Raw genomic sequence first — 13647 nt, 5'->3', positions numbered from 1 at the left:
GTTTTTATAAGTCGCTAAGGTCGATGATCCACATAAATCACGCCCGTGTCCCTGCCTTACACATTGTAAAGCCCCATTGGAGAAAAGAAACCGGCCGTAGGGCCAGCATTGTGATTGAAGCTGGATAATACAGGGCATGATGGTGAGAGTAATATACAAATACGTGAACTGCGTCTGAGACACCACAGATTCAACATAAAAGGGAAAATAGCTTATGCCGTGCCCTTCCTCCGTTCCTCGCTCCTCTTTTTGGCGCGGACCTCAGCGCGTCTCCTTTCACCACCGTCAACTTTGTGTCCCAGCCTATCCTCCCACATACCTTCCTGGACCTTGATCAGAGCGGCGCTGCCGTTTGTTCCCTTGATTGGTTGCAGGAAGGGTCCCCTAATCAAAGAGCCACTGTGTATCTTCATATGTGCATATTTCTTGAGGGGTCTGGAGGGCTCATGCTCATAGTCGGTAGCATCTGGTGGGAGATTTACAATCATTCGCTTCATACCGGGTGATAAGTTGGCCGAGGAATCCTGAGGGCTCGACTCTCGTTCACCTCTGGTTGTGTGGGTGCCCGGCTCAGGTACTGCGACTACTCGCAATTGGGCCGCTCCATCGACGACATGCTCCAAATCACCACCAGGACCGTAAATACCCTGCCTGAACTTTTCTCTTTTGCGAAGTAAATATCGTCGTTGGCGCGCAGGCTCGATGCCGACTTCACGGAGTTCGGCGGAATTGAGGGTGAAAAGCTTGTCCCAAGAAGACAGTTTGCTGGCGTGCTTTTTCATATCACGACCGATCAAGGTAAGGAAGGTCTGGACGTCGGGAACGAATGGCGTCGGAGAAGGAACAGAGGGCGCGGCAGCATTCTTGTGGAAGCAACGAGTGCATTGGATGGTGAGAGTGAATGGTTTGATAAGTCTCGAAGACAAAGTACCCAGGTTTGAACTGCACAGCTTCATGGTAGGCGAGTTCAAGATATTAAATGTCTATACTGGCAAAATTGGAGACAACTTATTGTTGAGAACGGTTTTGGAAGGGTTCGAAAAGGGACACTGCCCTCAGATAATTCTTTTTCTTTGCTGATTCTCTTGGCATCTGGAAATTTAGGGATCCCAAACTTATACAGTGATCATCGGGATCAATAATAGTCCGAATTCACAACTATCTATGGCGCCTTAGTACTCCATATCTTCTATCAATGTATCCTTTAGAGGATTCCGTCAAACGGTTTCCTCACAAATACGTCTCGGCTTCTCGTCTATAGGTTTTGTATTGCTTTCAAAGTCTTGATGTCCTAGGTTCGAAGCCATCTCTCTTCACGATCCGTTTGTGAAGACTACGGGATGAAACCAGAAGAGATTTGAGCGATGGCACTTTCACCTTCAATTTCTCAGTCACCGTCAGCTACTGCGTCATCTTCAAGTGCAGCAATTAAATTGCGGGGTGTTTCTACCCAAAAATCAGTCAATGAAGAGGGAGGTGCACCTACGTTACAATCAGATATTGAGCATGAACTCACAGAGCTCTTAAATGAAGACATTCAGCACAAATATGTCAAAGGTACGGTATCAGTCTCTCGATCCTTTCTCCCATTTTCCTTTTCGGCTTCCTTCATTAACATATAATATACAGATAAGAAGCTGGGTGAGGGTACCTACGCCGTCGTATATCTTGGGCATCTTCGCAACGACCCCTCGTCATTTGTGGCGATCAAGAAAATCAAAGTCAATACTGAGTACAAGGACGGTCTTCCTATGGATGCCATTCGAGAAGTGAAATATCTACAAGAGTTATCGCATCCCAATATAATAGCTCTCCACGACGTATTCTCGTCTAAAGACCAGAATCTCAATCTGGTTTTGGAATATTTACCACGTGGCGATCTGGAGATGCTCATTAAGGATGAAAATATCCACTACGGTGTTGCAGATGTCAAGGCTTGGATGGGAATGCTTGCTAGAGGTGTTTGGTTTTGCCACGAAAACTTTGTGCTACATCGAGACATCAAACCCAACAATCTTCTCATTGCCAGTGATGGTGAGGTCAAGCTGGCTGACTTCGGCTTGGCTAGATCGTTTGCAGATCCCTATTTAAATATGACACATCAGGTCATAACCCGTTGGTATCGACCGCCCGAACTGCTTTATGGTGCCCGGCAGTACTCTGGGGCCGTTGATGTATGGTCCATGGGGATGGTATTTGCTGAACTTCTTCTGAGAGTCCCGTTTGTTGCCGGAAATTCGGACATTGATCAAATCTCGAAAATATGTGAAGCATTCGGCACGCCTTCCGAAGAGAATTGGCCGGGAGTCAGTACGTTGCCCAATTATATCCCCTCGGATAGGCAAAGCACTGTTCCCCTACAGGGTCGTGATTTCTTCTTACGGCAATTCCCCACGGCAGGTCCAGTGGGTGCAGATCTACTTATGTCGATGTGCACGTTGGATCCACGGAAGCGGAGCACGGCTTACCAAATTCTACAGCACGGCTGGTGGTCGACGGAGCCAAGGCCGACGGCTAAGGAGGATCTTCCTCGTAAATCGGGTGGAACTAAGAAAATGGGTGACGATCTCTCAAGGCGGGGTGGCGAGGTGGACGACGGTCCATTCAAGAATGCCGCTCGACAGCTAGATTTCATGGCAGTCAGGCGTTAAATATAGTGAACTCTATATCTGATGCTCGCATTCGAAATTGGCACCAAGCCCTCCCTCTCATGCTCTCATTCCAGAGCGACATCTACGTATTGGCGATCTTTAATCTCATTCACGGCTGAAACCCCGGTGTTTGATGCGTCTGAGTTTGAGAGAACGTCACCGCTGTGCCTGAGCAAATTTGCAGATCATGGATCCTGCCCTCCTTGGATGACTTTGGCAGTTAAAGACGGTTGAGCCGCTACAATCTTTCAATAAAGGATCACCCTACCTAGGGTACGATAAATCTCAAATACATCGAAGTTGATGTCGCACCGGAGCTCATCTTCGAGACATCCTCGTGGCTGTTTGAGGTACTCCAGGATGGTGAGAGACACTCGCCATCCTTGAAGTGCGATAGGATCAGGGTACGCCCTACCTTTCTCAACCTTTCTCACACCCCTGATGGCGCTCTCAATCGACTTGATATTCTGGTTGTTTCGTTTTCAATCCAAGTTCTAGCAGACTCAAGTAACAGTTGGTACGCATTGACTCGATACGATATATAGGAAACAGGTATCTGACCCTTCGTGGATACTTTGGAAGCGATACACTTTCTCGCAATTCTCCAGACGGGTAATTGATCCTCTAACATGGATTGTTTGGTGTTTCGCGCACAGCTTCCGGTGTTGTATTCATGGATGTAGAGTGTAATGCTGCATCTAGCTTTTCAAGCCTTCAGTCGGAGAGTATGGAGATTTATGAATGGTATGGAGCCAATAATATTAACTATCTCTTTTGAACGCCCCGAGAGTACCTAGGCTGGCTACAAGAACGAATCATATGAACTTTGCTGCAACTTTCTATCATGCGGGTTGATATGTCACTTTAAACGTTAGTTACATATATTGCGTCGAGCGTAGAGGGCCTTGCGTAGAGGACCTTACGTCGAGGTAATGAGTTATTAGGTCATCTAATCTTAACATAGAAGTCAGCACTGGATGACTTCCATGTACCTCTCAAGAGGTAGGCATTTATTTTTACCAGGTAAGACAGATAATTCTATCGATATACCGTATGTTTCATGTATTTATATGTAAGGTGCTCGTAGGGCTAAGGCAGGTATCAGGTACTCAAGGTGCCCATAATGCTCATTACATAAGTACTTAGTAGCACTAGGAAACACTATCAACCACATTTTTGAAGCTGGAAAAATTAACACGGGATCAGGACATAATCAAACATATGCATATCTGAATAATCTTTCCTTATGTACCTAGGTCATCTCGCTGTAAGGTAGCTTCAACCCTTGGAAGGTTACTTCTGTACAATAATAAAGGTAAGTTATATCTTGGTATGGAGTGCCTGTCCAGGAGGGAACCTACCTTAAGGTAAGGGTATCTACCTTAGACTTACATGTAGGTACCTTCCCTGGGTACGCAAAATACGGGGATGTATAATGTATTTACCCCTGTTGGACTGGTACGACCCATATCAAGCACGGTACCTTAAACCTAACTAAGGTACACTTAATAACCTAAGCACCATATCCACCCGAGGTACCCCTCAACTTCAGGTACCATATTTTGATCTGTTTACTCTGTGATGATCTGTTTTGGCTCCAGTCAAGATGCTGACCACTTTACTGTAAAGACCACTGAATACCTGGTCTATAACAGTATCACTATGAAGCACTCGCGCTTATTAAGAGCAACTTCAGGTCCTGGACATCTCAACAAAAAATTATTCATCCTTTATAGGGATAACACAAGTACCGAGTACCAAGTACTCATCAAGTAGTCCACCAACACACCTTCTGTAATAATACAGACAGTATTATAAGCAGAATAATTTATATATTGCGTGCTAATCCATGGGGTAGAAGTATAATCATTGTAACTTCATCGTAGATTAGCACTCAATACCAGGTTGTAATTCATTCATTTAAGATAAACACGACTGTGAATTATTCATGTCGTTGATAGGTAGGAGTTGGGAAAACTGATTTCTCCCTGTCCTTCCTTAGACAATATGGAAGGGGAGATTCAGTCCCGCTCTCCCTTTAACCCGTCCGTGTCTACCAGACTAGACGCGACTAAGAAAATCGAGCTAAAAGGATGGAGGACGACGGCCCTGACCATCTTCAGTCCAACACCTGGCTCTTCTACACGTATTTACAGTGCTATTCATCCTAGTCGTCGTCTCTGCCTGTACATTCTCTTGCGCTCGCTCGTCGATATTACACGAGATCATTTCTCGTCTGTCTCCATCGATAATACCCAGAAACGCTACAAGAAAGGCGCTCCGAGGAGTTGCTTGGAGCGAATCAATTGGAAACATAACAACGTCGAAGAGCCATATAGGCCCCATTGTTTGGTTCTGGCTGCTGAAGGCTTCAGATTCACCCACTATTGAATGCCCCAGTTAAGGTCCAGATCCTGTATCATCTCAAGTACTCGAGGTGGCGTACAGGCCTACATCGCAAATAGGAGACGGTCGTCATATTACCGTAAGTTCTCTGGCTTCAGTTTGTATGTATCGAGCCTATATTTCTCCCTCTATCTATCCATTTATTCTCTGTTCCTCCCAATGGCCTTCTACGAACAGTGTCGGTGCCAGTGGGGCTTGTCTTGCTTTGATCTAGTATGGAAAACGCATGTTCCCATTTCTGAACAGTTCATCCGAGGCATAAACCGGGCCCTTCCTGTTGTGCCGCCATAATGATGTTCCATATACCCGATCTCCTATCTGACTTTTGCCAGCTCATCTGATAGCCTGGTTTCTGGGCCTGCATATCGGCTTCGCAAGCTCGCGCACCTTCATTTTTCCCCATGACCATGCCACTTCTAATCTGAAGCTCTTCTGAAGTTGGTCCATTTGTCACGACAGTGCAACGAACAAACACGAAAGACCTCCAAATATATAAGCGCTCTATGTCCACCATACCAGAACCGTCCCGACCGGCCGCGAGTCCTCCGGCTGGTGCTCTGCCGCCGTTGCCAGCTGCGAAAGTCAGAAAGAGCTTGCCCCTGTCAACCGACATACAGAGGGCGTCATCTCCATCACATTCAACTCCCAAATTGCGCACGCCCTCCAGCCCTAGATCGAATTTTAACAGGTCCCCATTATCAAGTTCAATCTCTAACCAAGGCAGCCTGAGGTCAGCGTCGGGAGGTCGGAGTCCGGCCAGTCCTGAGAAGTCGCTTCGCAGGACGATAAGCATCGCGGCATTTCCCCAACCTCCAAAAGTCAATGGCCGTTCTTCTGTGGCTTCCGCAATCTCGGGATCTAATAATATTCCGCTTGGCAGCGCGAGAGTCAAGAGTGGTTCCAGGTTAAGTTCAGGGACTACCAGCAGCTATCGAAGTTCAAGACCCCCTTCCCTATTGAACGGACATGGGGACGGCAGAAATGGCCCTGTCTTAGACTCACGAGAACAAGAAGCCTCTCCTACACAGAGCAGAAGCTCGTCAGCCCAAGGATCGTACTCAACAAGTGCGACCACGTGTGAAGATCCGGATGATGCTACAGGGATCGCCAAGTCAAATTCGAAAACCAAGCAAGTGAAAGGAAATGTGATCGTCAGCGTCCGCGTACGTCCCAATCTGACCGGGACAGATGGCTCGGCTTCTGACGGCGATTGGGTTGTTGACGGTCGGCGCGGCCTAATCTCCTATAAAGGAAAGGAAGGCGGAGTCGACTATTTATATGGTGCGCACGCCTAGATCAAGACCTTTCTAACGATTCACATGGCTGATTGATCAATTTACTTTTACAACAGACAATGTCTTTCCGCCGCACGAGCACAATGCCAGAGTCTACGACGCCGCGGCCAAGCGCCTTGTGAGAAGGGTTATGGAAGGATATCACGGAACAGTCTTTGCCTATGGCATGACCGGGACTGGCAAAACCTTCTCTATGCAAGGGACCGCGACTTCTCCCGGCGTTATACCATTAGCAATAACGGATATCTTCTCTTTCATCAGAGAGACACCTCACCGGGAGTTTCTGCTTCGCGTCAGCTATCTGGAGATCTACAACGAAAAGATTCATGACCTCCTTTCTGCGTCAGGGTCTACTGGGCTTGCGAGTTCTCAGCAGGAGGAGATCAAACTCCGCGAAGACAGCAAACGAGGTGTGTATGCAACTCCGTTGAAGGAAGAGATTGTGCAGAGCCCTACCCAACTCCTACGTGTAATTGCCAGAGGTGATCTTGCACGGAGAACAGGCAGCACGCAGTTCAATGCTCGTAGTTCTAGAAGTCATGCGGTCGTCCAGATTGTTGTGGAGAGCAGAGAACGAGCACCAACAAGCAACCCATCCCAAGAGCGGCGCTCCGGCATGGCCCCAGGGGGAGTCAGGGTGTCAACCCTTAGCTTGATCGATTTGGCTGGGTCTGAGCGCGCTGCGGAGGATAAAGAGCGTCGGACGGAAGGTGCTCATATAAATAAAAGCTTACTCACATTAGGCACGATCATCGCAAAGCTCTCGGAGAACAAGGAGAAGGGCGGAACCCCAGCTGATCGCGAGGGCAGACATCTTCCGTATCGTGACAGCAAGCTTACACGGCTGCTACAACCGGCTCTCTCAGGGAATTCTCTCGTCAGCATCCTCTGTACAATTCAGATTGATGGGTCTGGCAGCTCAGCAACAGCGGGTTCACTCTCGACTGAGACTCTAAACACGCTGAAATTCGCTGCCCGTGCCAAGAATAGCATCGTCAGTCACGCTAAGAGGGCAGAGGAAGCCTTCGGCAGTGGCGGGGGCGATGCGGGCAGCCGAGTTCTTCTGGAGCGCTACCGCATGGAGATTCAAACACTACGCAGTCAGCTTGAAAGTCAGGCAAAGGATCAAGCTGAGAAGGAGTTAAAACTGGAAGAGCAACAATTGGAGAAGGAGGCAAAAGTGCGCCACGAGGAGCAAATGCTTGAAATGCAACTAGCTCGAACAGCGCTGAAAGAACGCATTGAACATCTCAATCGTCTGATCCTCTGCTCCAAATCAACTGGAGTCAATAGTCATAACGGCATAGCCGCCTTCGGGCGGCTTTCTAGGATGTCTACTACCGACTCCATTTCTCGGTCTCTGCGGTCTTCTGTGAGTCAATCAACATTGGGTGCATGTGGAGTTTCATCGGTACGGCCTGTTTCCTTCCTGTCCACCAACAGCACTGAAGTGTCGGCGAATTTGCCGTATCAAAATGCACCTCTTGAACACGAAGAAGACGAAATTATGGGGGAGTTTGCAGACGGAAGAGCAAGCGCCCAGAGACAGATCGCTGCTCTACAAGCCGATCTTAACGATAAGAATCGATATATCTCAACGCTAGAGAGACGCCTACTGCAAGCCCGTCGCTCAAGTCACTCTCGGATATCTATGGGTGTGAAGTCAGTAAATGCTCCCTCGGAAGAGCCGGACTTCAAGGCTCTGCTCCGTGAGAAGGATATGGAAATCAACGAACTCCGCTTGCAGCTGGATGATAAGGATCGAATGCTTGCAGCACTTCGGTCTGCCGCACGACACTGGGATCTCGCACATGTCACAACAGATCCATGCGCTGCGGATCCCAAAATCAAGCGTGCGTCGTTGAATAGTAATGGCGGTATTATGCCATCGTATGGTCGTGCAGCTGGTTCCCTTTCGTCGCCCGAATCTTATGAGAAAGGACCAGATGGAAAGAGCATGGACGATGTCTCGCGCATACTCGATGAAATGATACAGGATAGAGTGGAGAGCGGTCATTTAGTGAAGGGATCTCGCGGAAGTGTTCGTGTTGCTGATGAAAAGCAACGAACTCTTGAACCGGCGGCAGGTATCCCTGCATTAAACACGGCTAGCACAATTTCAGAAAGAGACGGGACAAATGTCATGTGAATGAGTGAGATTCAGTCACCCAAATTGCATGTCGTCCTTCTGTCCCAACTGGTTTCCCCTTGTCCCCGCCCAAATACCCACAATCTCCCCCGAATATTCCGAGTTACCTTCATACTGAGTCTGTTCCTCCCCATTTGTTCGTGGTCATGACTACTGGTGTGAGCTGCCAGTTTTGGCCTTATGCCTTGGTGTTTCAAAGGTGGTCTTGATGGAATCAGGAGGCTACCATCCACTGATGAGTGTAGTCATGATTTCGCTGCATATTTAGATACCCATGCATGATCTTTTTCCTTGAACTTGACTTAATGAGATATTTATGTTTAAATTGAATCAACTAATCTAGCTTCACTCTGCATGTGAAGGCAGGTTTCACACCCCCTATTTATATTTAAGAATCATAAATGTAACCAAAGAGCATGATGTATGGAGAAAATCTCTTGGAGGGGTCGGGAGAATGTGAAGATCGATCTTGATATAGTGGTGCAAGAATTGAGGATTATTGGCGATCATTCTAACACTTCATTCATCAGAGGCAGCCAGGCATCTCAACATGAGGACTGCCTCTGAACCAGAGCATAGGTGGAGAATTTCTATCGTTTTGTTCTAACATGGATCTACCTTCGGCAATGGAGACACCGGATTGCCAGCAGGAACAACGTCGCTATGAGGGATTCCTCTGACCGAATTATAGGAAGCATTCATCACCTAGGTGGTATCCCAGACGAAGTTCGTAGGCATACATACACCACATGTTCTCAAGACGCCTGAAGCTGATTTCTGACCTAAAGTGACAAGCCATTAGGTCGAAGGTAATCGATTGATAGCTCAAACTATATTACCCCACAGGCCTCTTTCCTGGGGATCACTTCGAGTATGCTCGCTTGTGGGCATAGGCTCTGTAACATCAACCTCATGGTTTGACTAACGGCGCGATATTATTCAGGCTTGCCGGGAATTCTTCCAAAAAAAAAAAACCCCTAATTCTTTGACCTTTGTTTTATTACAATAGGAGTGCATCAAAAGATGAAATCGAGGCCATTTCATGCAACTATCTCAATTTCAGAGATTCGGTCCTTTGCAAAGACATCTTTGTATTGCTCCCACAACCGTCGAAGCTCTCGTATATACTTGTCATGAAGGTCATCAATGTACGTTTCGTCGATCTTGTCTCTGTCACGCTGTTGAACGACTTGGATAGGCCGGCCAACGACGATATTTAATGGACGTCGATAAGGCATCAGTCCCACGTCATAATTGAAAACCCCACGAGCATGAAAGAGCGGGATCGTGAACCCCATCGTATGCTTAATGAGCATTTGAAACTTGTGTATAACGGGGTGCTGGTCTGATCGCACCTGCTCATAGAGATCGTTTTCACCGAAAGCAAGTACTGGCACGAGGTCAGCACCGGTGCGAATTGCTAGCTTTATGAATCCTTTGCGGCATTTCAAAACAAGACGCAGAGAGTGAGGTAAAGCGTCCAGGGACTCACGAGCCCCACCAATGACAATTGTAATCGCGCGGCCCATGCCTTCCCCGTCAGCACCGCCTTTAGACAGTAGGTTTTCACAAGACTCCCGGGAAACACTGGCGAGTCCCATGGCAAGAGCGTATTCTCTGTAGAACGGAATTCGAAAATTCGAATCAAGGGTAAGCAAGGTGTTTGTGATCCCCGGAAACAACCTCGAAAATCCGAGTGCTTCAGTAGCAAATGCTGCAAATGCACCGTGAGAAATTATGCCGTGAGGGTGGTAGCCGAATATGTATTTGCGTGTTGGAAGTAGCGCTTCAGAGCGATGCAAGCAAGCAGGAAAATAAGAGGCATAAAGTGACCATATMGGAAGCGAACGCATGAAATCGCTACGCCCACTCAACGTTCCAGACGTTGCAGACGATGAAAAAAGTGAAATATAAACTAGATAGGGGAGTAACAGAGGCCAGAATACGGGTATGGCACAAGCGAAGAAGAAAAATGTCAAGAATATTGCGATTGTCAAAGTGTGGCATAAGACCACGAACGTCTGCATGCGTCTTTCGAGACCGATATTCAAGGGAGCCCAATGAATGCCACTAAACATTATCAGCCATCATTTTCAGTAACCCTCAATTCTACATATACACCAAACTGCGCACACGTCCGCAGAGAGAAAAAGGGATTCGAAGAACCAGAACTTACCGAGTCCTGGATGAATGCCTTCGCAGTTCTGAATAGCCTGGCGCTGACTGAGAATGCTCGTGCGAGGCTAGTATCGCTGGGGTGTCAATTCGTTTTATCGGAGAATAGAAACCCGCAGCTGATAATTCACTGTTGTTTGCTGCAATATGCCAGGATTTATTACCGTTTTGCACATGATTCGCACGCGAGGTATTCTGCTCGGTCTGCGTTTCTGGGCTCAAACTGATTTTTCCCGAAGATGAGGACTGAATCACCGACTCAGGCTGGTGTTGCAAGCTTCCTGCTTGTAGATTTTCTTGGCCTGGCATTATTGATCAAGGAGAAGTGGAAACAACCCCCGAGTGCAAAAGATAGGCAGGAATCTACTCTGAGGTAGACTGAACGGCTCGATGTCGGGGATCTTCAGCAAGGGTAATTCTGCCGCCTAATCTCAAGTCTTAGCTGAGGCGGAAATTTGGTATAAATTTGTATCCCACTTCGGCGAATGCACAGTCGGTTCCTTTCCTAAGATGATCAAAGAATCGATCACTCGGCAGAGTGGCATCGGGAACTTCGATCTAACCCAGTTCGCGGTGCGTAGTGGGATCCCGTATGAGTGATATGACGTTCGAAGGCGGGTCTTCAGTTCTGCATGAAGAGTATTAACTATTGAGCGGGTGTACTCTGTATTTATATATTCATATCAATTCGGTACTTTACTGATACCTTACCTAAGGTAGTTCCTTGAGAACTTGGGAAGTTGAGAGTGTAAGGTTATGTTCCGTACCTCTGGTACCTGCCAAACAATTTATATAGATACTTAGTTGGGGAAAGTGGGGATCTAGAATGGCTCCGAACCTATCAACCCGACGATCAGACCATTTTCAAAATTCGAACGTTAGAACATTAATGCCGTCTTTGGTACTATCCTGCTTGAATGGTGGACTTACGTTTCAGCGAAGAGTAATGCGAATAAGTCTTGAGGCATCTAGATCTCCAGGCCCGGGCTCCGATCTTACATCCGAATAACTCAAAGCGTATAGGAAATCAATACGGAGTACTTGGTATAGCCTCGGCTTGGCCTGCAAAGCCGCGACATCAAGTAAAGAAATGATTTAAAGGCACATGATGGTAATTACTTAAACATTGCGACCAAGACCGACGCAGGTGAATAACGTATATCATCAGCCTATCAGGTCATTGCTAATTTGGGATCTGTAAGTTATCAGGAATACAAGATAATATTTCTTGAAAGATGTAGATATGATTCTTCAAGCATGGGTCTAGGTAGGTTGACATGGGCCAACCGGCGAATATTTATTATGTTTTGATCATGAATATCTATGCCAGTTAGCCTATGTGCAACATGGAAAAAGATTGCTAATAGGAAAGGATAATAAATACCTCATTGAGAGATTTATCGTCCATGAGGGCTTTCTTCTTCTGTTCAATATGCCGGCTTCGAAAGATCCGTCTTCCCATAGGTTGGCGTTCCCTCGATGTTGATGGACAGTTCGAAGCTATCGCACATGTATTTTTATCATTTGCGACCGCTAGAAGGACTTTTGTAGACGATTTGTCCGCTGTTTCCGCGTCAAGCCCGTCACAGTCACTAATTTTCCTTTTCTTTTGCCTCTTCTCTTGTTTCTTTTCGCGGGATTTTCTGGAACTCATGTCCAGCCCCTTCCCCTTCTTCTTCTTCTTCTTCTTCTCCTCCTCCTCCTCCTTGGTCGTGGCACAACCTTCCTGTTGTGAGTCGTTATCCATGGGCTCCATCTTAAACAAGCCAGTTTCACTTTCATAGGAAGAGGTTTTCCGTGCGTAATCAGCGCGAAGATCCTGAGAAGCCGGGGAGGCGGTAGCATTATCCTTCTCCTGCACAAGAAGTCCGCCACTTATGAATCTGACGGTCTGCCACTTTGTTGCAGCATATCGAGCCAATTTAGCATCGTTCCGCTTTTTCTGCTCCGCTTCAAGTTGTGTATCAGATTTACCATTGAGCCGGCCGAGTAATCCTTTGAATGCGTCCAGGCCGGTGGGTTCATCCAAAAGGTCCCTCTTTGGCCGAGCTCCGAGGCCTAATGTGTCATCCTTCAAGACAACTCTTATATGTGATGCGCTAGCCGTAGTGAATAGATCAGAGTGAGTGGCATTCCGGGCGCCGAGGAAGCTACCGGGAGTCCAGCCCTGGGCTTTGAGAATCCTGTGTCCAAAACCATCCGTTGATCGTGACCAAGAGGTGTTGTTGGGATCATGCGAGATTTTGGTTTTCCTGCATATTTTGGTCAGTGACTTTTATCGCAGTGACATTCTTTTGAAAATTTACTTGCGAGGCGCCGCCAGGCCCATTTGCGATAGGAGCGAAGAGAATTTTTAAGCGGAGATAGAGAAGACGGCGATATAGTGTCGATCTGACTGAGACTTGAAGTCTAAACCAAAAATCTGCTATGTGAAGTATTATTCTGCGACCAAGGGAGACAAGTGAAAAGAAAAATAAAACGAACTCGAGAGAGAAGACAGAGAGGGTTGAAATGTAAAGCAGGACTGCGGCAAGGGTATCTAACGAGTAGCCGTTGCACGCATCTTTTCCCTTTTGGACTTAATAGAGAGCGGGAAAAAGTATTTTCTCTGACATGGTACCTCCGTTGCCTGAGTCAGTTATTGAATTATGCTGATTTCCCTGGATACCCTCTTCGATACGCCTGATATCTAGGTACCTATGTACTCCTACAAATGGATGCTCCATATCTAATATATACTATGTATCTGTTATCTGCGTAGTAATAGCAATAATAATATTATTATTATAGATTACGCTCACCACCATAAATATAGGGTACCCGGAAGTATGAGTCTCATTAGGGCCTTGGCGATGGCCTACTTGTCCAAAATCTTAATGACCTTCGATATTCATCATGAATAACACTCAACCTACTGAATAATATATTATTCTCAAATACTAATATTGACTCTTTACCTAACTAATACCCA

General features: G+C 46.9%; 5 protein-coding genes across 5 annotated transcripts; 2 read left to right on the top strand and 3 right to left on the bottom strand.

Annotated features, from left to right (window-relative positions):
- Nucleotides 1-212: 212 nt before the first annotated feature.
- Aspvir_008225 (mitochondrial 37S ribosomal protein mS41) lies at nt 213-956 on the bottom strand (the record flags this gene model as incomplete). The annotated part of the gene is made up of 1 exon (XM_043271399.1): nt 213-956. One exon carries the CDS (start codon nt 954-956, stop codon nt 213-215), a length of 744 nt encoding a protein of 247 aa, XP_043127334.1.
- Nucleotides 957-1364: 408 nt separating this feature from the next.
- kin28 (TFIIH complex serine/threonine-protein kinase subunit KIN28) lies at nt 1365-2651 on the top strand (the record flags this gene model as incomplete). Its single annotated transcript, XM_043271398.1, has 2 exons — nt 1365-1557; nt 1630-2651. 2 exons carry the CDS (start codon nt 1365-1367, stop codon nt 2649-2651), a joined length of 1215 nt encoding a protein of 404 aa, XP_043127333.1.
- Nucleotides 2652-5560: 2909 nt separating this feature from the next.
- Aspvir_008223 (putative kinesin family protein (KipA)) lies at nt 5561-8501 on the top strand (the record flags this gene model as incomplete). Its single annotated transcript, XM_043271397.1, has 2 exons — nt 5561-6338; nt 6409-8501. The coding sequence occupies 2 exons, from the start codon at nt 5561-5563 to the stop codon at nt 8499-8501; spliced, it is 2871 nt and encodes a 956-aa protein (XP_043127332.1).
- A 1040-nt stretch (nt 8502-9541) lies between these two features.
- Nucleotides 9542-10985, bottom strand: Aspvir_008222 (diacylglycerol acyltransferase type 2A; the record flags this gene model as incomplete). The annotated part of the gene is made up of 2 exons (XM_043271396.1): nt 9542-10571; nt 10678-10985. 2 exons carry the CDS (start codon nt 10983-10985, stop codon nt 9542-9544), a joined length of 1338 nt encoding a protein of 445 aa, XP_043127331.1.
- A 1051-nt stretch (nt 10986-12036) lies between these two features.
- pxr1 (telomerase inhibitor/ribosome biogenesis protein PXR1) lies at nt 12037-13005 on the bottom strand (the record flags this gene model as incomplete). The annotated part of the gene is made up of 2 exons (XM_043271395.1): nt 12037-12928; nt 12983-13005. The coding sequence occupies 2 exons, from the start codon at nt 13003-13005 to the stop codon at nt 12037-12039; spliced, it is 915 nt and encodes a 304-aa protein (XP_043127330.1).
- Between the last annotated feature and the right edge of the window lie 642 nt (nt 13006-13647).

The sequence above is a fragment of the Aspergillus viridinutans genome, assembly GCF_018404265.1.
Source record: "Aspergillus viridinutans IFM 47045 DNA, scaffold_6, whole genome shotgun sequence".
NCBI classification, from domain to species: domain Eukaryota; kingdom Fungi; phylum Ascomycota; class Eurotiomycetes; order Eurotiales; family Aspergillaceae; genus Aspergillus; species Aspergillus viridinutans.
This window is presented reverse-complemented; position numbering and strand designations above follow the sequence as displayed.